General features: G+C 43.6%; 1 protein-coding gene and 1 long non-coding RNA gene across 2 annotated transcripts in view; one reads left to right on the top strand and one right to left on the bottom strand.

Annotated features, from left to right (window-relative positions):
• The first annotated feature begins 9,841 nt into the window (after positions 1-9,841).
• Positions 9,842-13,512, top strand: LOC307218925. Its single transcript, XR_013840145.1, has 2 exons — positions 9,842-10,462; positions 11,176-13,512. It is a non-coding gene; the product is annotated as an uncharacterized lncRNA (long non-coding RNA).
• Positions 13,473-21,675, bottom strand: part of PTPRC (protein tyrosine phosphatase receptor type C) — a 91,364-nt gene continuing 83,161 nt past the window's right edge. Inside the window, 4 exon segments of the mRNA XM_079981874.1 lie at positions 13,473-14,413; positions 15,168-15,303; positions 16,619-16,800; positions 19,824-19,946. Of these exon segments, the coding sequence (XP_079838000.1) occupies positions 14,141-14,413; positions 15,168-15,303; positions 16,619-16,800; positions 19,824-19,946 (714 nt within the window). The 3' untranslated portion in view covers positions 13,473-14,140.

The following is a 21,675-nucleotide window of genomic DNA, read 5'->3' on the forward strand; positions in this document are numbered from 1 at the left end:
TAAAGGAAGCATGAAATTATGCAAAGCTTTCCCCCTCAGGTCCTCCCCCATTTCCCTCCTGCAGACAATCCCTCTCACACGCCTAATGAGGGTAGCCAGTGAAACTCAGCAGCTGCCTTCACTCACCCCAGATAAGCTCATAATGAGAGGCGCTGACTTCTTGGAACATCGGTCTTCCATTGTGTGGGGAGAGCCCTGCTGCAGGCGAATTCCCTCATGACGCAAGTGCCAGAGACTGCTGGCAAACATCGCCCGAGTAATATTTCACATGAGGAAATTTGTGAGAGGGAAAGAGAAAGTGGACGCTTGTGGAAGCCCACAAACACTGCCAAGCTGGGGGGGGAAATATTAGTGGAAATAATTGGAATTGTAGTCCTATTCCTCTGCTCCAAGGAACTTCAAACATGGCAAGTGTCATAACGACCCACATAATGACCCACATAATTCAAAACAGAGCTGACACATTCAAAAAGTTATGCATATAGGCTCTCCACAGACATGTTTGTGAGATTGGCGGGAGAAATTTGCTCCCTAGTTCCTTACATTGACTGTCAACTAAGATGATGTAAAATGAAATTATAATCTTAATTATATGTCTTTTATTCTTTCTGTGGACATTGTATTAAATGTTTTAATTAAAAAAGAATTATGGATATACAGTAGTACCTCGGCTTAAGTACTTAATTCATTCCAGAGGTCCGTTCTTAACCTGAAACTGTACTTAACCTGAAGCACCACTTTAGCTAATGGGGCCTCCTGCTGCCGCTGCGCCGCTGGAGCACGATTTCTGTTCTCATCCTGAAGCAAAGTTCTTAACCTGAGGTAATATTTCTGGGTTAGCGGAGTCTATAACCTGAAGCGTATGTAACCTGAGGTACCGCTGTAGTAAAATATTTTAGTCCACCATGTTAGAGATAGTGAGTTAAGTAAAAAAATCTTACGACCATTGAAGCCAAGACCACAGGAAGCAACCTCATAGCAGGTGAGGTTACATGTCCATCTTAACCCACTATTACCTACACTTGGTTTCCCCTACCTCTTGCTTAATCTCCATATATTTTGAACTACAACTCCCATCGGCTCCACCAGCATAGCTAAAGAGCTGGTGGGAGTTGAAGTCTAAAACATCTGGAAAGAAGCTGGTAGGGAAAATCTACTCTAATGGCCCAGGGGTTAGGGTATAAGAACAAGACGCTGGATTGCAGAGAGCTAAAGACTGTAGTGTTCTAGCAAATGGTTGCTTTCATAGCCTAGTCACCTGGACCCTACCTGGCTGGACCTGCCTGCAACTTCTTGGCCCAGCCTTCTTCGGGGCCTTAAGGTGCACATTCTGTTGTTTCTTTATTGATTTTCCACAGAATTTTTTTCCAAAACAAACAAATAAACAAACAAACATAAAATTCCACCATAGTTGAATCAAACTTCATAACATTGTTAAGTGACTTCCTCGTATCCCCCTGGTTGGATTTCAGTGTGTATCATTTTAACGGTTTTCCAACACCTAAATTCTAAAAAGGTTAACTTAATCACATCATCTTTTTTTCTAAACAATTCAACTTTAAACATGTTAATTCATCACATCAAATATTTAAATCCTAGGCCTATCTGGTAATTGCAAGCTGTCCGATTAAGTTAATTTAACATATTTAACTAAATAGTCTTTAAATTTCCTCCATTCTTCCTGGTAATCCTCCTTCTTCTTATCGCACACTCTTCCAGTCAGGTCGGCTAGCTCCGAAAAGTCCATCATCTTCATCTGCCAGTCTTCCACTGTTGGTACTTCTTGTGTTTTCCAATTCTTGGCTAATAAAATTCTAGCAGCAGTTGTGGCATACAAAAATAATTTAACATTTTTTGGGGGCAATTCCAATCCTGTTATTCCAAGAAGAAAGGCCTCTGGTTTCTTAATACAGTGGTACCTCGGGTTACATACGCCTCAGGTTACAGACTCCGCTAACCCAGAAGTAGTACCTCAGGTTAAGAACTTTGCTTCAGGATGAGAACAGAAATCGTGCTCCGGTGGTGCGGTGGCAGCAGGAGGCCCCATTAGCTAAAGTGGTGCTTCAGGTTAAGAACAGTTTCAGGTTAAGAACGGACCTCTGGAACGAATTAAGTACTTAACCTGAGGTACCACTGTAAATGTATATTTCAACATTTTTTTCCCCAGCTCATTATAAATCTTCTCCCAGAAGTCTTTCACCTTGGGGCAGGTCCACCACATATGAAAAAAGGTACCTTCTTTTTCTTTACATTTCCAACAAAGATTATCACTATTATGATACATCTTTGCTAATTTTACAGGAGTTAAGTACCATTTATACATCTGTCAGGGGCTCAGGAGCAGAGGCGCAGGGAAGAGAGGAGATGGAGAGCGAAGGGGAAGAATCCGAGGGGAGCGTAGGAGAAGAGGACAGTGGACCGATGGATTCCATGAGCCTCTCCAGCGAATCGGAAGATTCACAGAAGGGGGCGCCAGTGGCCAGGGGTAGGGGGTTCCCAAGGGGAACGCCCCAGGAGCAAGGGGGCACCAGGGACTCCCAGAGCAGTAGCTGGAAATCAGGACCAGCTTCCCCACCAGAGCAGAGTGGGGGGGAAGAGTCCCAAGGATCGGGGCCAGTGCATTCCCCACCAGGGAGAGAAGATAAGGCAGGGCTGACCACGCCTCCATCAGAAAGTCGGACAACGGAGGAGAGGTCAGATCCGGCCAGTGTCCCGGAAGAGGGAAGCAGTGACCAAAGTAGTGTAACGGTTAGGAGAAAGGTCACTGGGCTGGCGCGAGAGGCAAGTTCAAATGTACAGGAGCGCGGGACAGCAGAGAATGAGGATTGGGAACCGGGTCCTAAAGCCCGCCGGAGGGAGGGGGAGGAGCTAAGCGACTCAGCGTTGGAAGAGTCCAGAAAGGGCAATGCCCCAGCGGGCAGGAGGACCCAGAGGAGGAGAGAGCAGCGTAAAAGGTGGAGCAGGGCTAGGATCTTAAACTGGTGTCATAGGGGAGGAGACTCAGACGGGACTTCGTCGATCTAGGGTTTAAGATGTAGGGCTGCACGCTGTGGCTTTGAAATGGAAACTGAACTTCAATAAAGACTTTTGTACATTACTACAGCCTAGCGTTGGTCCTCTGTGAGCTGGGACCTAGAGGCAGCTCTGACAACATCATTTTCATAATATTTTCCTTTAATATCGTACATGCAGTGAACTTAACCCCTTTCTTCCACACTCTTTCCCAATCTTGAAACATTATATTATGTCCTACATCTGTTGCCCAGTCTATCACTCCTGATTTAACTTAAGGTGCACGTTCTGGGTGCACACATAGAGTGGCATAGGGTGGGTTGCTGGTGTCCAGGGTGGGGCAAGTATTGTGCTCCCTGCTGGACTGGGCAGCTGGAGTGGAGGTGTGGGGAAGTTTGAAGCCCTCACGGAGGGAAGGGCGAGCCAGCCCAACTTCATCGGCCAGACCAGGGGCAGGAATCCCTTTGCTGGCCACATGGCTACAGTGAAGGCAGATCAACCTGCTTTCCCTGTGTATTCATAGCTAATATACCTGATGATTCAGAAATGTCTAGCCTTATCCACCTCTGCGTCCATAATTCTGCCCTTAGGCAGTGCCACATTTTCCTAGCCTATAGGAGCAGCCTGGCTACTTCCCATTTGGCAAGTTAGTGTTCAGCTGGAAGGTAAGTCCTTTGGTTTCTAAAGAACCCTGAGGAGCCATTGGGGAGAGAGAGGGTGAGGGTGAAGAGCTGGGCAGGTCAGCAGATATTCTCATAGATGGGTTATCATTTGTACATCTGTTGGAAAACCATCTCAGTCACATGGTCACTAACAGCTGTTTCATCAGACTTATAATGAAGCACTATATAGAAAGTGGTTGGGAGGACATTGGAACAGATGATGGAAAGTGATTGTGCAGGATTCTTTGATAGACAACAGCAAACAGATCCCACTTTACTAAGCCTTTGGGGGGGGATGGCTCAAGTGTAAAGGGCTTTGTTATGAACTTCAGAAGCCACACAAAATGGAACAGTGGTCTGAACACAAATAAGCCTGCGCATAAGAAAAGTATCTTATGCTGTGCTGATGCATAGTGCTGAGTCTAAATAGACGAGATGGTATAATGTGCAGTACAGGATTGTCTGATGAAACTACCCCTTGGAGCAGTGGTGTAGCGTGGGTTGTCAGCACCCGGGGCAAGGCAAGTAATTTGCACCCCCTAACCCGTGGATTTGCGCCCCCTAACCCTAACCCCCAGATGTTGCACCCGGTGCGGCTGGCCCCCCCTGCACCCCCCACGCTACGCCACTGCCTTGGAGGTAGCGATACAGAATGTAACCAGTAAAATAACAGACGTCGCACTCCAGTGTTCAAAGTGTTTGTGTGAAGGGGGCACAGTGTGCAAGACCCAATCCCAAACCACGGGGCTTCTTGCACTGAGGAGGTAGGGAACTTCTAACCATGTTCTAACCCCCACAGGAATGTGCAGAGAATTTAGCGTGCCCATCCCCACACACTTAAAAGCTTCCTTTCAGAGCTTGATGCCCATCACAGAATGGCTTGGAAGAGACATGTGGGCTGGAGCTGCTGGGGGGGAGGGCTGGCACACACACACACACACACACACACACTTCTCTCCTTACACTCTTGCCCCCCAGCTGCTGCTTGAACACCCAAACAGGGCTTCTGCCAGGTCTTAAGAGGGAATGTTACATTAAACTGACACCATAGCTAGTTATTATTAAAGCAATCACATATAAAATGAAAGCAGCACCCAAAATATTAGTCTGACTTGCTTTTCCTTTGCCCTTAAGCACACACATGCAAAAGCAAGGTCATTTTGATTTAGTAATAGAATTCTGTAATTTTGGGCAGTGGAAAAGGAGGACTAAATGCAAGTGCACCTCATCACTCATATAATTGAGAAATTAATCTTGGGTACAGAAGGTAAATGGCCTATGTAAACCCCCCTCCCCACCTTTGTCAATGCTACTCTATGTCAAGAGCACTGGCAACTTATGGCTGGCTTCCCAAGACTGGTCCTGTGTCAAGCAAAGAGTGCCAAGACTGCTTGCAATGTGCCTGCCTCTCTCTCTCTCTCTCTCTCTCTCTCTCTCTCTGTGTGTGTGTGTGTGTGTGTGTGTGTGTGTGTGTGGGAGGGCGAGTGAACAACTAGATTTCAGCAAGGCTTTTGACAATGTATTCTTTTGACATGGTATTCTTTATTTATTTATTTTGAGTGCAGGATATTTATTTATTTAAATTTTATTTAACACAATTGTTACAAATTAAAAGCAAAACACTGCAAATACATACACGCATATACACTTCAAATAAGCACATATACATAAAAAAGGAATAAAAGAGGAAAAAAGAAGAAGAAAAAATAAAGAGAGAAGAAGAAGAAGAAGAAGAAGAAGAAGAAGAAGAAGAAGAAGAAGAAGAGTTGGAAGAATTTCTTCCAAATTTCTTCTACAAATATCTCAAACTGAAAATAATAATAAAATTTCATTGATTGACTTCCATCGCTTACACTGCACTTCCTATATACATTTCAAGCATGGTATTCTTGTGGAGAAGCTGGTAACACGTTAGGTGGATTTGGAGCTGGTTGCCTGACCAAACCCAGAGTGCTCACAAATGGCTGGATGCTCATCCAATTTGAAAGATGACACCAAACTGGGAGGGGTAGCCAGTGCTGGCAAAGACAGAATCAGGGTTCAGAATGACCTTAACAGATTGGAGAACTGGGCCAAAACTAATAGCGCTTTATGGGAAGGAATTGGTTAGTTTAGATAGATAAATGTTGGAGAAGTTGTGCTGAAATGCCCTGTAGTGTTTTCTCTCTGGTCAGAGATTACTGCAGATGCTAACTTTGATTGAAATCCTTTGCATTTGTGGCTGTTTGCACACAAATTATATTTCTGTGGTGTGAAGACTAACAGAGGGACAACAAAAATGGATTCTGGAAACCCTGATGGTAGCTCACGCTGTAAGTGTTATGTACTGAAGTTCTCACCCTGGGCCAGCAGAGGGATACTGTAGATAGTTATGCAAATAAGGATCGAAAATGATGTTCAGTGATTGGATAGTTTTAGAAAATTGTTACAGTTACGTTGTACTGGAGCTCTATATAAGCAGGCTGACTGAACCCTTCAGTTCAGTTCAGTTCTGTTCTGGCCTGTGAATAAACAAGAGCTGTTTGAAGAATCGCTGTGTTGTCTGATATGTCTACCCGCTACTTAACAGTAAGGTTGGAAGGGCAAACATTCATTCACTCTCTCTCACTTAGGGGTTTCAAGATCTCACTACCCTTTCTATGAATGCATGACTTATCATTGCTCAGTTTTGTTGAGACACCTATTTGGACACTGCCTGAATTAATTTTATATGTTTAAAACAAGACTGGTGGGATATTGTTACTGTTCAAGTCAACTGGCAGCGGTTTGTTGTGGTGGTTAAAATTATTATTCTTATTTATTAATTAAAATAAAGTCATGCCAATGGAGAGAGTGGAATTACTCTATGTGAACTGGTCCAAGCAAGCTTTTGTGCACAAATCCATGACTTAAAACTATCAGCTTTGCACTTGTGATGGCAAAACCTTATATAAGTTTCTGCTGAAATGAGGCTGTACAAACATACAGCTGGCAGCAGCGTCTGTTGTTTAATCTGGCATGCCCACTTCCCCCCAAAGACGTCCAGCAGCCTAACAGATGAACACCTGCAAAGACAGAGTTTCTTTTTCCTTTTTCTTTTTTTGGCCCAGCTCGAACTATATCCTGTTCTTACGTTTCTGTTTTTATTTAGCCCAGGTTCCTTTTTTAAAAAAAGCATTTCCTGCCTGTGTGGTCTTTATCCTGAAACCGCTTGCAACAGACCTTAATTTGCCCTGGATTATTTCAAAGCCTGAGATCATTGCATTTCTCTTTGTTGCATTCTTCTTTCTGGGTGGAAAAGTATTGCGTTGCAGAAAAGTATTGCATTGCAGTATCACTGTAGTTTATGGTTCAGTTTCAGAATGTTGCCAATAGGGGTGAATAAACATTTCATATATATATATATATATATATATATATATATATATATATATATATATAAAATATCCACCTTCCTGTTTGCTTTACTTTTTGGAGTACAGTTTTAATTTCAGTTTTGGTTCATTACAACTGTTTACCTTGGATTTGTTGGCATTAGATTTTCTATTTGAGCACAGAAGTGCCTGTTTTGACAGAACGAATCCCATCCCATGATTCACACATCGCACAGTGGCAAATCTAGGTTTTCCATGGAAAATACGCTGATCGCAGCTCCCTGAAGGGTGTACTTGCGATGTACATTTGCAAATCTATTTTGTTGCATTTGTGCTTAACATTTTAAGGTGTGGGCTGTACAGCACAATCCTGTGCATGTTTATTCAGACGGAAATAGGCCCCACTATTCCACATCCATGGAAGTGAGAGCTGGACCATAAAGAAGGCTGATCGCCGAAGAATTGATGCTTTTGAATTATGGTGCTGGAGGAGACTCTTGAGAGTCCCATGGACGGCAAGAAGATCAAACCTATCCATTCTTAAGGAAATCAGCCCTGAGTGCTCACTGGAAGGACAGATCGTGAAGCTGAGGCTCCAATACTTTGGCCACCTCATGAGAAGAGAAGACTCCCTGGAAAAGACCCTGATGTTGAGAAAGATGGAGGGCACAAGGAGAAGGGGACGACAGAGGATGAGATGGTTGGACAGTGTTCTCGAAGCTACCAGCATGAGTTTGATCAAACAGCTGGAGGCAGTGGAAGACAGGAGTGCCTGACATGCTCTGGTCCATGGGGTCACGAAGAGTTGGACACGACTAAACGACTAAACAACAACAACAACATTCCACATCCCCCCCCCCCATTCCATTTACAGAAGCCAACTGGACTGGCAATTGAATCTGGGAATTGGCACTGACCACCATCCTCCACCACGCCAGACACCTGATGGCTAGTTTAGAGGGCACAAGTAATGCCACACGCACACACAGTTCCATCTTCCAACACCTCACCACTGCTCTCTGTCCCTTAGAATCTGATCACCAAGGCAGACACTCCACCCTGCCTAAAGTTAGAGCCAGCCCTGTGTGCATTCAAAGAATTCCAGAGGCTGAAATTGCCTTACTGTGCAGTTCAATAGAAGATTAAAGGACTGAAGGATCACCACTTTCTGTCCTGCTGCCTAAAGTCACCCTTTGCAGGAGTGATGGACTGCTCACGAATGATCTCCAAACTCATTTAAATACTATGTGATTAACTTGTAGGGTGGGACAGTCTACTGCCCGTCATTCTCCTGGAGGTGACCTGCTGCAGCCCCGAATGTGTCCATCTGCACTATGTTAAGAAGCATTCAATGGGGTCCTAGAAGACGTTGTGGGAAAGAGGTGTTGGGGGCAACAACGATGGAATGGCTAGGGATTAAGTCAGGAGCTGAGGGGCTCTATAAATTAAGACCCAAAGGAGCAATGCAGGGGTGAGGAACCTGTGGCCCTCCAGATCTTGCAAACCTTAATGGCTGGGGCTACCAGGAGTTGGGGGACGCGGGTGGCGCTGTGAGTTAAACCACAGAGCCTAGGACTTGCTGATTAGAAGGTCGGCGGTTCAAATCCCCGCGACAGGGTGAGCTCCCGTTGCTCGGTCCCTGCTCCTGCCAACCTAGCAGTTCGAAAGCACGTCAAAGTGCAAGTAGATAAATAGGTACCGCTCTGACGGGAAGGTAAACGGCTTTTCTGTGCGCTGCTCTGGTTCGCCAGAAGCAGCTTAGTCATGCTGGCCACATGACCTGGAAGCTGTACGCCGGCTCCCTCGGCCAATAAAGCGAGATGAGCACCTCAACCCCAGAGTCAGTCACGACTGGACCTAATGGTCAGGGGTCCCTTTACCTTTACCAGGAGTTGGAGTCCAGAAGCATCTCAAGGGTCACAGGTTCCCCATTCCTGTTATTATCAGGACTTCAAAGCACACCACAGGGCAGCAGCATTGTGTCATTTGCTGGAGCCCTGGGCACAGAGGGTAAACAAAACCCACTGCATCGGCCAAGCCTTATTGCTGCTGCTGCCAGATGAGCGCAGGGCACAGAGGATTCACGGGGCTGTGCTGCACTGCCAGCCCATGCAGTGGGGAGCCCGACTGGCCGATGTATCACTTGGCAGGTGCACCCCCCCCCCATTCTGGCTGGGTGGACATTCAGCGAGGAGGCTGGGGGAGCGGCAGCAAGGCCAGGGCAGGCTTGGCACAGGGCTCTTTCTAAGGGGCTTTCTCACCCGTTTTAGAGCCTCATACTGGAGCTCAGTTGGTTAGAGAATGGTGCTGGTAATGCCAAGGTTGCAGGGGGTTGGACTAGATGATCCTTAGGGTCCCTTCCAACTTTATGATTCTAGGTATAGATGTTCTGCACATTCCCTTACAAAGGCAAGCATTGTGCAAGTCTCTGCAAAGATCTGAACGGGGAGTGAGTTAGCTTCCTCGTCTCCTCTCGTGGCCACCAGAATGGTGCCATCCTCAGCAGAGATGCAGCTAAAAGCTTTCCTCGTCTTATCCTCCATCTTACATTTATGAAGTCAGAGGAAGCAGTGACCACAAACTGAAATTCAAGGCCCTGGCAGCACACTCCATTTAATGTACATAGAGATGCACCTGTATTGTTTTGTCATGAAGGAAGTATGATACATATTGAGGAGGCACTGGACATGATGGAAATACTTTGATTTTTGGGAAATTGGTCTTAGGGAGTTCTTCTGGACTAGGCCTGACAGGAGTCAAGATGGGTCTTGATCAGACAGTAGCAGAAGCACACACAACAGCCATGATCCTGCACAGTTGGCTAGCAGGTTGAAGTTAGGTGTGAGTCAGCCAGATAGTACCCACCATGCTTGAAAACAGGGTGAAACTATTCTTGTCCTTTAAGCCAAGGATGGAGAAGCTGAGGCCATTCACCTGTTGTTCGACTAAAAACCCCATCATCTCTGACTTTTGGCCATGCCGGCTAATGGGAGCTGAAGAAGACCTCAGTTTCTCCACCCCCATGTGAAGCAAAGATCCTGCAAATGTATAGTGGCACCATAAAAGTCTTCCCTGGCTTACAATGCAGTCTTACCATGTCTACTCAGAAATATGTCTTATTGAATTCAATGGGATTTACTCCCAGGTAAGTGGGGCTAGGGTGCAACTTCAATCTCATTGTCATTTGCACCAATGGCCGTGAATTAAGAACCACAGGTTTCATCCTTCTTTCTGTATTATTTTACTTACTTAGAAAAAAAGTTATACAGACTGTTTAATCTCTAAGTAGCATGCACAATAAAATTTTCTATAAAGCACAGCTGAAATCTACAGCACTGTTAAGACATGAGAATAATAGAAACAGATAAAATCAATAAAACTTTTAAGACAAACATAGGCTAAATTCTATGCTAGGGTAGGTTTGCAGAGATAAAAGTTTTCAGCGGACAAAAGATGCTGGAAATGTGGGGAAGCAGAAGGCGATTTCTACCACATGTGGTGGCTATGTAATAAAGTGAAAAAAATTTGGGAACTAATATATAATGAACTTAAAAAAATTCTCAAATATACTTTTCCCAAAAATCCTGAAGCCTTTCTGCTAGGAATGTTGGGTAAAGAGATTAAAAAAGAAGGCAAGAATATATTCCTTTATGCCACCACAGCCGCAAGAATTATGCTGGCACAAAACTGGAAAACGGAAACCATACCTAGTATAAGTGACTGGCAGGTTAAAATGGTGGAATACGCTGAACTTGCTAGACTAACGGCTAGAATACGAGACCAAGATGAGCAAATATTTCATAAAAATTGGAGTAAATATTGGAAATATATTGAAAATAAATTGTAGAAGACACTGGTGGGCCTGGATTACTCTAACAGAGAATAACTAATATTTAAAACTAACAGAGAATAACTAATATTTAAAACTAAGAGAAAATACGTGAATGTAGGATTATTTGATACTTACCAATAGGGTGGAGGGAAGTCCAGGACTAAACAAAGTCCAAAGGTGTTTTTTTTTTTTTTCCTTTGTATATCTATATGTATGCCTATAAGTTTGGTGATATGATGATCTGTATAGTGTATATCTATATAGACATGTGTATTTCTAAAATTTGAATAAAAAGTATTTTTTTTATAAAAAAAAGTTTTCAGCGGACATTTACTGCCGCTGCCTAAGTATTTGTCTCAAAGCACTTTTTGTTTGAAAGATGAACTTCTATTTGAAATGTTTTAGCACAGCCTAGTGGACAAACAATGTAGTTGTATGGAAACCTAGTAAGACACCTTTGGGCACCTGAAACAGACGGACAGCTGTCCCTCTTAGTACAGTATATTTTTTTATTATCTCCCCACCTGCTGTGAAACAATTCCCCACCTTTCCTTCATCTACTGCTTGACCCTAATTCTGCTCCTGCCAAGTTACCATTAAAATATTTGATACCTTGCTATTCTCACAGGTTTTAGACTATCTACATACTCAGGGACAATTCTCTGTCACATATACCTACCTGAGATGGACCCAGAGAAAATTACCATAAAGTAATTATTAGACAAGCTGTGATGTTTGGTGTCCTACCTCTTCTTAGCACTGGATGGAGGTCAGGGGAACCCGAGTTGACACGAATTTCCCCCTAAGCTTTATTTTATTTATTCTTTATTTATTCAACTTATACACCACCCTATACCTGGAGGCCTACATTCATGAGCTCCCGTTGCTCGGTCCCTGCTCCTGCCAACCTAGCAGTTCGAAAGCACGCTAAAAAGTGCAAGTAGATTCATAGGTACCACTCCGGCGGGAAGGTAAACAATGTTTCCATGTGCTGCTCTGGTGTTGGTGTTACGTTGTGCCAGAAGCGGCTTAGTCATGCTGGCCACATGTTCCAGAAAAACTGTCTGCGGAGTGGACAAACGCTGGCTCCCTCAGCCTGTAAAGTGAGATGAGCGCCGCAACCCCAGATTCGTTCGTGACTGGACTTAACTGTCAGGGGTCCCTTTACCTTTACCTTTATACCTGGAGGCCTACATTCATATTTTACTTTCTGCTCATGGCAAATATCAAGAATGTTAAGGGAAGCATAATAATCATAATCATAATCATAATCATAATCATAATCATAATCATAATCATAATCATATAATCATATAATCATAATAGCAACCTGACTTGCAAAAGTGTGCTGGAGTAATGCACACCATCTGTAGAAGGAAAAATGTAGCCTTGTGTCTGCAGTGATTTAGGTTTAGATACAAGGGATGCAGGTGGCGCTTTGGTCTAAACCACTGAGCCTCTTGGGCTTGCTGATCAGTGGTTCGAATCCCTGCAACCAAGTGAGCTCCCGTTGCTCTGTCCCAGATCCTGCCAACCAAGAAGTTTGAAAGCATGCAAGTGCGAGTAGACAAATAGGTACCACTGTGGCAGGAAGGTAAACGGCATTTCCATGAGTTCTGGCTTTCGTCACGGTGTTCTGTTGCACCAGAAGCAGTTTAGTCATGCTGGCCACATGACCCGGAAAGCTGTCCATGGACAATTACCAGCTCCCTTGGCCTGAAAGCGAGATGAGCGCCGCTCATACTATTCGCTTTCCTCAGTGCCACAGCACCAATACGAATTGTACAGCCCAAACTACAACTTTTTGTAAGTTGCTTTAAGTGACTAATAAATGCTAATAACCTTGTAACACCTATGTAGTTTGGCCCTGAAAACCATATATTTTGTGTTGCAGAAGACAGCAATTTAGGATGACCTGTAATGTGTGCGTGTGTGTGTGTGTGTGCGTGCGCGTGTGTATTTTTCAACCCACCTTGTTTATTAAAATGATGCCAAACCTTTTCTATGCCTCAGAATAATTTCTGAGGGGTTATTTTTATCTGATATATTATTTTTATTTCAAAGTAGAAATAGAAATAAAACATATAAAACTTATTTTCATATAAAATTTGCATAATTTCAGGAAGAGTAGCATATACAAGAATAAAAAGAAAACCTATTTTAAGAAAAGCTTCATTCAAGCCAAAGAAAACTCTGTGTGTGTGTTTGTGTGTGTGTTTGTAATATTTCAGGTGTGGTAACATGTGGAAACCAAGTAAACTGACCGATGTCCGTCTAGCAAATTGCAAAACATTCAGTGTTCATAACTTACGAGCAACCTTTTTGCACATCCTAAGGGGAACACTCAGTTGGATATCTATGAACACAGTGACATCTTGAGGCAGGTTGGAGAAATGCAAGTCTTGTAAAAATAGGAACTTGCAGCAGTACGGTTACTTCAGTATTAGAAAATGCTCAATGTCTACAATGGGCATTGTGCTGTGTATGCACCAATGCTACCATCTGCTCACTGGATGGCTTATTCCCCAAACAGCATATAATTTACGTCTTCATCTGCCCCAGCTGTTACATGTCTCTCCCTTCCAATAGTTTAACTTCACCCCCAAAGGTGAATTCATCTCCATTGTCTCCCAAGACAGACAGACACCAACAAGAACAAGTACCTAGGGGTGCCCAATGTAATTTTCTAAACCTAACCCCCCCACCCCCACACTTTGATCTTCATTTTCTTCTGCCATATCCCAACCTTGTCTTAAGAGTCTCTTTAATCTAGAAGTGTTGCACTTTGCTTTGGCTATCTGCCTGTACATTTAAATCTGTAGTTGCATATGATTGGTGATACGTATCTAAACTGTGCTAGTGATTTTTCTCTTTTGTCAAAACAAACACAAACAAGTTAAGATTTCCTTTCCTCTTTCAGTGCTATGTAAAATACCAACTTGTAAAAAAAGAATATAAAGAGCTTGATACTATACAATTAAAAAACAACAACAACCACACAGCCCGAAGAGTTCAAATATCATCAAACGATTAAAGATGGCGACTCTACACACAAACACACATGCACAATTCACAGTATGCTGAAGCTATCTACAAGTTTCAAGTGACCTATTGCGTACCTTTGCAGGGAAACAATCTTTTCAGGAGTTCATTAAAAAAACCTTTCTCTAAAGAAAACAAGAGTTTGGGATTGTGTGGTGAGAGAGAACATTCCCCCAACATTTGCTGCTGAATGAGCCATCTGTAGGATGTACAGAAGCCTTGAAGGGAAGAATAAGCTTTTAGGCTATTTCAGTTAAAATTGGGTTTGTGGGTCCATTGAAAGAACTTTCTGCTTCTCTTGATCCATCCTTTGCTTTAGATTCTTCGTGCTTTTCCACATTATTCCCACTTGTCTGGACTGGAAGGCAGAGATCAACAGTAACAGAGTTAGCCCCTTCGTCTTCCTTTACATCATTTGGAATATTCACTTTGTGTTCTTGGTTTTTTGGCAGTTGTCCATTCTGGGCGGGATACACGCTGGCAATAGCATCGTACAAAAACTGATAATCCTCCTAAAAAGGAAGGGATTCAAAGAAGGGAAAGAGAAAGCAGAATGACTATCGGCACAATGGTGTCCTATACTGTTCTTCCTATCTCAAGTGGTTTCCCTGAGCAGGGGCACGGAGGCTGGGAGACAGGCAAAGTGTGGTTGCTGGGCTTCTTAGCATCAAATTCTGCCGGTGTAAAACAGTGGGTTTTATCAAATGAAACTACAGGGTGCCCAAGTTCCTAGGAAGCTTATCATGGGTTCCTTAAACAATGGCAGATACGCCTCTTTGAAAGACAGCTAGGCTTTCACTACCAACCTTCCCTGCATTAATCTAGCATTGTTTGATCTATAGCAGGCAAGCTCAAAAAGCTCAACAACTTTGGTCAATCTAATAAGGAGATCACTGCCAGTTTTTTTATAGTGGCAGTAGATCGCAGTCTCTTAGGAGTTGGACATGACTGATCTATAGCATTTAAAAATATGGGGTTTCAACATTAAAACACAGTACTTAATTACTTAAACAGACAGAGCTAGTCTGCATTTTCACTGCACTCGCATTTAATTATTCTATTTTTATTATTTTAAGCCAAGTTTTGCTAGCCGCCTTAAATCTTTTACTTTAAAAAGTAGGATATGAATATTTTAATTAAGTGATGAAAGAACGAAAGAAAGAAAGAAAGAAAGAAAGAAAGAAAAGCTCGATCCACCTGCTGAACTGCAGTGATATCTGTAGTATTATTCCCAAATAACAACTCAACTTAGTTTGATCCACTTACAAAGGAGGAAATCATTGCTGGCCGGGCTCGACGGAGAGATTTTACGGTTTGGAAAACATCTATTACGCCTTCAGTCTCTGCACTTTCCAAGAGATTCAGCAAAGCACAGAATACTCCTGTTTGCTGGGCACCATCACTACAAAATGATGTTCCAGGAAATCAACAGTGTTAGTCTACAGAAGCAATATGACAGAAAGTTCAGCAATGATCTGAAATAGTACGATACAAGTTCAGCCAAATATTGCGGACACCATGACCGCCACAACCACCAATTTTCCATCTCAACAATCAGCATTTAGTGGCCACAAAGCTTGCTCAGGCGTCATTAGGTTGTTTTGGGGTATCTCCCCCAAAAATAGTTATATTTCTGCAAACATTGATCTTCTTGTACTTAGGCCATGCTCTTTGGCTACATATGCAATGGTACTTAATGGCAGAATATTGGAAATACAAGGAATGGTGATATTTCATACAGAGCAGGAATAGACTATGCACAATCTCAAGGCTTGCTCTAGCATCTTGCTACGTGTAGTCATTACAAGCCAAAGTACAATGTCAGTAATGTAACTCGGTTCAGTTAGGAAGGACTGTTACCTGGATGAGATCACATTTTATTTTATTAATTCTTTTCAGGCCAAAGCCTGAAATATGAACATCAAAGGATATAGCCAGTTATTGAAAGAATGTTAAATTATATATTTTATTTTGCAGCATGGAATACCTAAACACATTTTCAAGATGAGAAATGAAAACCAATTGTCTAGTATGGCCAACACAGAGTGTTACTGTCGCATCTTCTTACTGGCTGCACCTGTAGCCTAACACAGCACAGCAGGTTCTGGCATTTTCCAGTGACATTTGGGATGTCAAAAAGCCCCTCACTGAGGTTTCTGTGTAAGCTAAGCTAAAAGTGGCCTTCTTTTTCTAGTAAGGAGGGTGAGGTGTGAAAGAAAAATCTCGGGAATTTTCTCAGCAAAATACATTCTGAGAAATTTCTGCTTATCTTAGCTTATGTAACCAGTGAGATCAACCTTAAAAGATCTGAACTCAGTCCTTTTAAAGAAAAAAAAATGAGGTTCTGGTACTCATATCATGATAACAGTGCCGTGGGCACCAGTACAAAATGGCTGCCTTAAGAAAAAACAAAAAGAGGCGATGGTACTCCATGCCAGTGAATACCATCACAATAAACCCACTGCCCATGCTTATTCTTACCTTGCGAGGGATGCAGGGGGCAGGGCACATAGAATTATAATCTTCCAGGTGTGACCACAAGGTATGAAAATGTACAGTGTGACCCAGGCCAAACCAAAGAGACGACAGTTCTGGACTTATTGCAGACAAATCAAACCGAATTCCATACCATATATAGAATGTTGAGCGAAATTGAGAGGAAAAAGTGGAAATCAAGCCTCAGAGCATGTTGCGATATCTCCAAAGTTTACACCTACCAGCAGTGAACAACAAGGGGGACATTGCTGCTCCGCATATTTGCTTCAGCTATTACATCTGGTGGTGGGAGCTTCTGTTTAAGGTCCTGGATCATGGTGACTAGGCTTTTGGGGTTCTCTGGTAGAACAAAGGTTTTCCATTTATGGTACTGGTACTGAAACACTTTTCGGGTTTCTTTCCTCTGCAAGAAACAGATAAAAGGGGAGGTTTTTCAAAAGATGACAAAACAAACCCGGAGGGAATAGAAGTTATTTGGCTGAGAACCATTTAGAGAATGAAATTAATTGCACTCCTGTGCAGAAAGATACCTGGGGATTTGTTCCAGAGATATTGAGCTAATCCACCATTGCGTGGCAAGTTCCTGCCTCCCCCCAGTGGAAATAAAGATACATGACACAGATATTTAAGGTTAATGGGCTAAATATGGCCACGACTTTATTGGTTACAGGTGATGAGCGGTATTGGCTTAGGCATTGGTCCTAACCGACTATCCGGCTTCAGCCTGTTCGCTTCAAGTCCGGGAAGGGTTAACCACCAGTAGGGGGAGTCCTGCTGATGCACATCAACTAGGAACTCCCCTCCATAGGCTTCGGACAGGGCCACGCCCCCCGGGATCCTTTATCGGACTACCCTTCAGTATGCGGGGGAGGTGATGGCGCTTCCTCCCCTCTTCCATCTACATAACAAAAACAATACCAATGCCTAACTGCCAATACCAAGGAAGTTGTGACGATTTGCTACAAGGTAGGTGAAAAAACCAAGTGGCTGGTGCCAATTTGCCAAGTGGAAAAATTCCTACCAGGCTCCTTAACGGCGACCAACCGAGGTCCATAGCAAGGTCAAAGATGAAAAAACCTTAAATGGCGGGAGGGTGGGAAACTGGAGTAGCTGGGAGCAGCAAAGAGAGAGATCCCAGGCCGCCCCTGCATTTAATGGAGCAGGCCACGCCCCCCAGGCCAGCCGATTGGCTGGCCAGGGGATGACGCAATCTGGGATTCCCTCAATCGCATGGAGGCTGAGAGCCAGTCCCCGCACGCATGGTGGGAGGCTGAAGCCCGCAACCCCACCTCCTTTCTACGTCGGAAGTGGCTTTCTCTCCCTAAGAAGACAGATAAGCAAGAGGCCTCAAAAGATTTCACAGATCACCCGAAACCTATGGTTATAGTTAGATTCTGGGGAACTGCCATCTAAAGGGGTGATTTTTAATTTCATAGTTGCATGGCCAGGTTTATTACATTTTTAAAAATTGCCCTGCTGTTCCTTATCTTAAGGTAGAGCTATGCACAGATGGCATGGCTCCGAATCCTATTTGTGGCCAGAGAAAATGTTGGGAACATTTCAAAGAATTTCTCTATAGAGAGGAGACATTCTCCAAGCACTTGTTGGGTATGGGGTTCACCATTAGCAGTGGTCCTTGCAAAGCTTATTTCTCACACATTCCCTTTTTTTCTTATTTTTTGCTGCTAATGCCAGCAGCAGCAGCAGAAAGTCTAATTCCCATTTTGCTTCCTACACAATGTCCCAGACAATGTCATTTTGGGACATAAAGAAAAATGGTGGGAAATATCTGAAGAAAGCTCTACCAAATGTCTCTCTTTTCTAAAAGAAGAAAGAAAACCTCTTTGGGAATTCTACCTGGGGGGCAAATGGCTTCTGAAAAGTAATCAGCTATGCTTTAAAGTTGTTATTGCTGTCTGTATATGGGTAACATGGAAGTAGAGAGACTCTTTCTCCAGAAATCTAAAGTCAGTGAGAAGGCGGGTTCACTTCTGATAGTCTAGAGTACTGTCATTCTGTTTCTTCTATTGCTTTATACTGTTTCACATAATTAAGTTGAAGAATAGGTCCCACGTTGTAGACAGCTGTTAAAAGAATGTCTGAAAATGTTGACTACCACTTTCAAAACTCTCTTTCTAACTTTATCTGCCTCCATTCCTTGTGGAACCAATGGAGCATCAGGACATAAAATAATCCCAGCTGAATGGGATCAGGCCAAGGACCATCAAGTCCAGCTTCCTGTTTTCACAGTGGCCAACCAGATACCTAGAGGAAGCTGCACAGACAGGACCTCAACAGCCACATACTTAGCATGTTGAGGTCCCCAAGCCACCCACCAAATAACTCACAACTCACACAGAATTTTGTTTAAGGTTTTTGGCATAATTTTGGCCACAACTTTATTCAAATACATAAATGTGAGTGGTTGCTTAGGCATTGGTTAAGAATATCTGTCCCCCCCCCCCACCTGGGGACAGAACTGACTTCTGGATTCCAGAGAAAGCCAGTAAGGGAAAACAATGTTGGGGAGAAATGGAGGTGAGCCACAGGCCCTCACCTCTCTCCGTATGCTCCCCGGGGCTTGCTGGCCCTAGCCCCATTCCAGGGATTCGGACGAAAGCACGGCAAGCCCCTGGATTCCTTTAATGGAATTCCCTTTCCGCAGCAGCATTGGAGGGGCAGGCCCAGCCAATCCTAACCCCTCCTCCAACCAATTGATAACCAATGCCGCAACCTTACAAGTTGTGACGATTTGCTACGCAGTAGGCAAAAACCAAATGGCCCAGCCAATCAGCCAGATGGACAAAATTCCTACCAGGCCCCTGCCCCAAAAGCAGACGACCCCATGACAGGCATAGCAAGGTCAGCGCAAAACTCCTGAAATTAGGGCGGGTGATCCGGTGCACACAGCAAAAGAGAAAGCTCAAAGCCGCGTGCACAGAACTTAAAAGCTTTGATCCCTCCGACCAAATTGGCAACATAGAAATTACCCCTGCAACCCAACCATCCAATCATTGCCCCAAGCCATCTTTATAACCCTGCCTAGCAACAGAGGGGTGGCCTGGCAGACCCCACCGCAACACGTGCTCTCCATGAGGGAGAACACGCTTTGTGTGTCCCAGATGGCTTTTGCATTTAGGCATTGCCAATGTGGTGTGGCATCTCACCATAGAGAGCAGCGTCCACGTCACAAGACAAATGCCTGGAAGGTGTAAGGAATGAGACTATGGCTCAGGTATGCCCCTATTTTGTTATTGCAAAGTCAGAAATATGGTTCAGAATGGCATAATTATATTACAAATGCAACAACCAAGCACACAGGAAAAAGTGGAGGTGAATTGCAGCCCTTTTCATTTTCTCTCTTCATTTTTTGAAAGTGAAACAAAAAGGGGGAATTGGAAAGAAATCTAGTCCTTGTGAATTTACCTTCACGTGTGTTACATCAAAGGTACGGACAGTATAACTGGAACAATGGTTGACATCCTTCAGTTCAACCGCAATACCATCGTAGGTCCTCTTTTCATCTCCCCAGTACTGTGCAGAGAATTCCTAGAAAACGAAGAAAAGCAAAAAAAAAATCACTGGTTCCCAGCACTGTAGCGTTGAGCTGGAAGATGTAGGGATGCACTTGGAAAGAAGAGAAGAGAGTGTCAAATCAGTATTCCATTGCTGTTGGTCCCAAAAAGGCAAGCAAAAGCCTTTGGTGAGAGTAGTAGAAAAAAATGAGTTTTGGTATTTCTTAGGAGGAGACCCCCTTCATGGATCACTGCCTTGCCATGGCGAAGGGGCTTGAATAACTCAGAGAAGCTATGAGCTATGCCATGCAGGGCCACCCAAGATGGACAGGTCATAGTGGAAAGTTTTGACCAAATGTGATCCACCTGGAGCAGGAACCGGCAAGCCACTCCAGTATCCCTGCCAAGAAAACTCCATGGACAAAGACAACAGGCATATAAAAGTTATGACGCTGGAATATGAGCCCCTCAGGTCAGAAGGCGTCCAACATGCTACTGAGGAAGAGTGGAGGACAAGTACAAGTAGATTCAGAGCTGATGAAGCGGCTGTGCCAAAGCCGAAAGGACGCTCAGTTGCGGATATGCCTGGAAGCGAAAGGAAAGTCCAATGCTGTAAAGAAAAATATTGCATAGGAACCTGGAACGTAAGAACCATGAACCTTGGTAAGTTGGATGTGGTCAAAAATGAGATGGCAAGAATAAATATTGACATCCTGGGCATCAGTGAACTAAAATGGATGGGAATGGGCGAATTCAGTTCGGACGACCATCGTATCTACTACTGTGGGCAAGAATCCCGTAAAAGAAATGGAGTGGCCCTCATAGTCAACAAAAGAGTGGCAAAAGCTGTACTAGGATGCAATCTCAAAAATGATAGAATGATCTCGATACGAATCCAAGGCAGACCTCTTAACATCACAGTAATCCAAGTTTATGCACCAACCACTGGTGCTGAAGAAACTGAAATTGACCAATTCTATGAAGACTTACAAGACCTTATAGAAATGACACCAAAGAAGGATGTTCTTCTCATTATAGGGGATTGGAATGCTAAAGTAGGGAGTCAAGAGATAAAAGGAACAACTGGCAAGTTTGGCCTTGGAGTTCAAAACGAAGCAGGGCAAAGGCTAATAGAGTTCTGCCAAGAGAACAAGCTGGTCATCACAAACACTCTTTCCCAACAACACAAGAGACGACTCTACACATGGACATCACCAGATGGACAGCATCGAAATCAGATTGATTATATTCTCTGCAGCCAAAGATGGAGAAGCTCTATACAGTCAGCAAAAACAAGACCTGGAGCTGACTGTGGCTCAGATCATCAGTTTCTTATAGCAAAATTCAAGCTTAAACTGAAGAAAGTAGGAAAAACCACTGGGCCGGTAGGATACAATCTAATTCAAATCCCTTATGAATACACAGTGGAAGTGAGGAACAGGTGTAAGGATTTAGATTTGCTGGACAGAGTGCCTGAAGAACTATGGATGGAGGCTCGTAACATTATACAAGAGGCAGCAACGAAAACCATCCCAATGAAAAGGAAATGCAAGAAAGCAAAGTGGCTGTCCAACGAGGCCTTACAAATAGCGGGGGAGAGAAGGCAAGCAAAATGCGAGGGAGATCGTGAAACATACAGGAAATTGAATGCAGATTTCCAAAAAATAGCAAGGAGAGACAAGAAGGCAATGCAAAGAAATAGAGGAAAACAATAGAATGGGAAAAACCAGAGACCTGTTCAAGAAAATTGGAGATATGAAAGG

The sequence above is a fragment of the Podarcis cretensis genome (genome assembly GCF_951804945.1).
Source record: "Podarcis cretensis genome assembly, chromosome: 6".
Taxonomy (NCBI): Eukaryota; Metazoa; Chordata; class Lepidosauria; order Squamata; family Lacertidae; genus Podarcis; species Podarcis cretensis.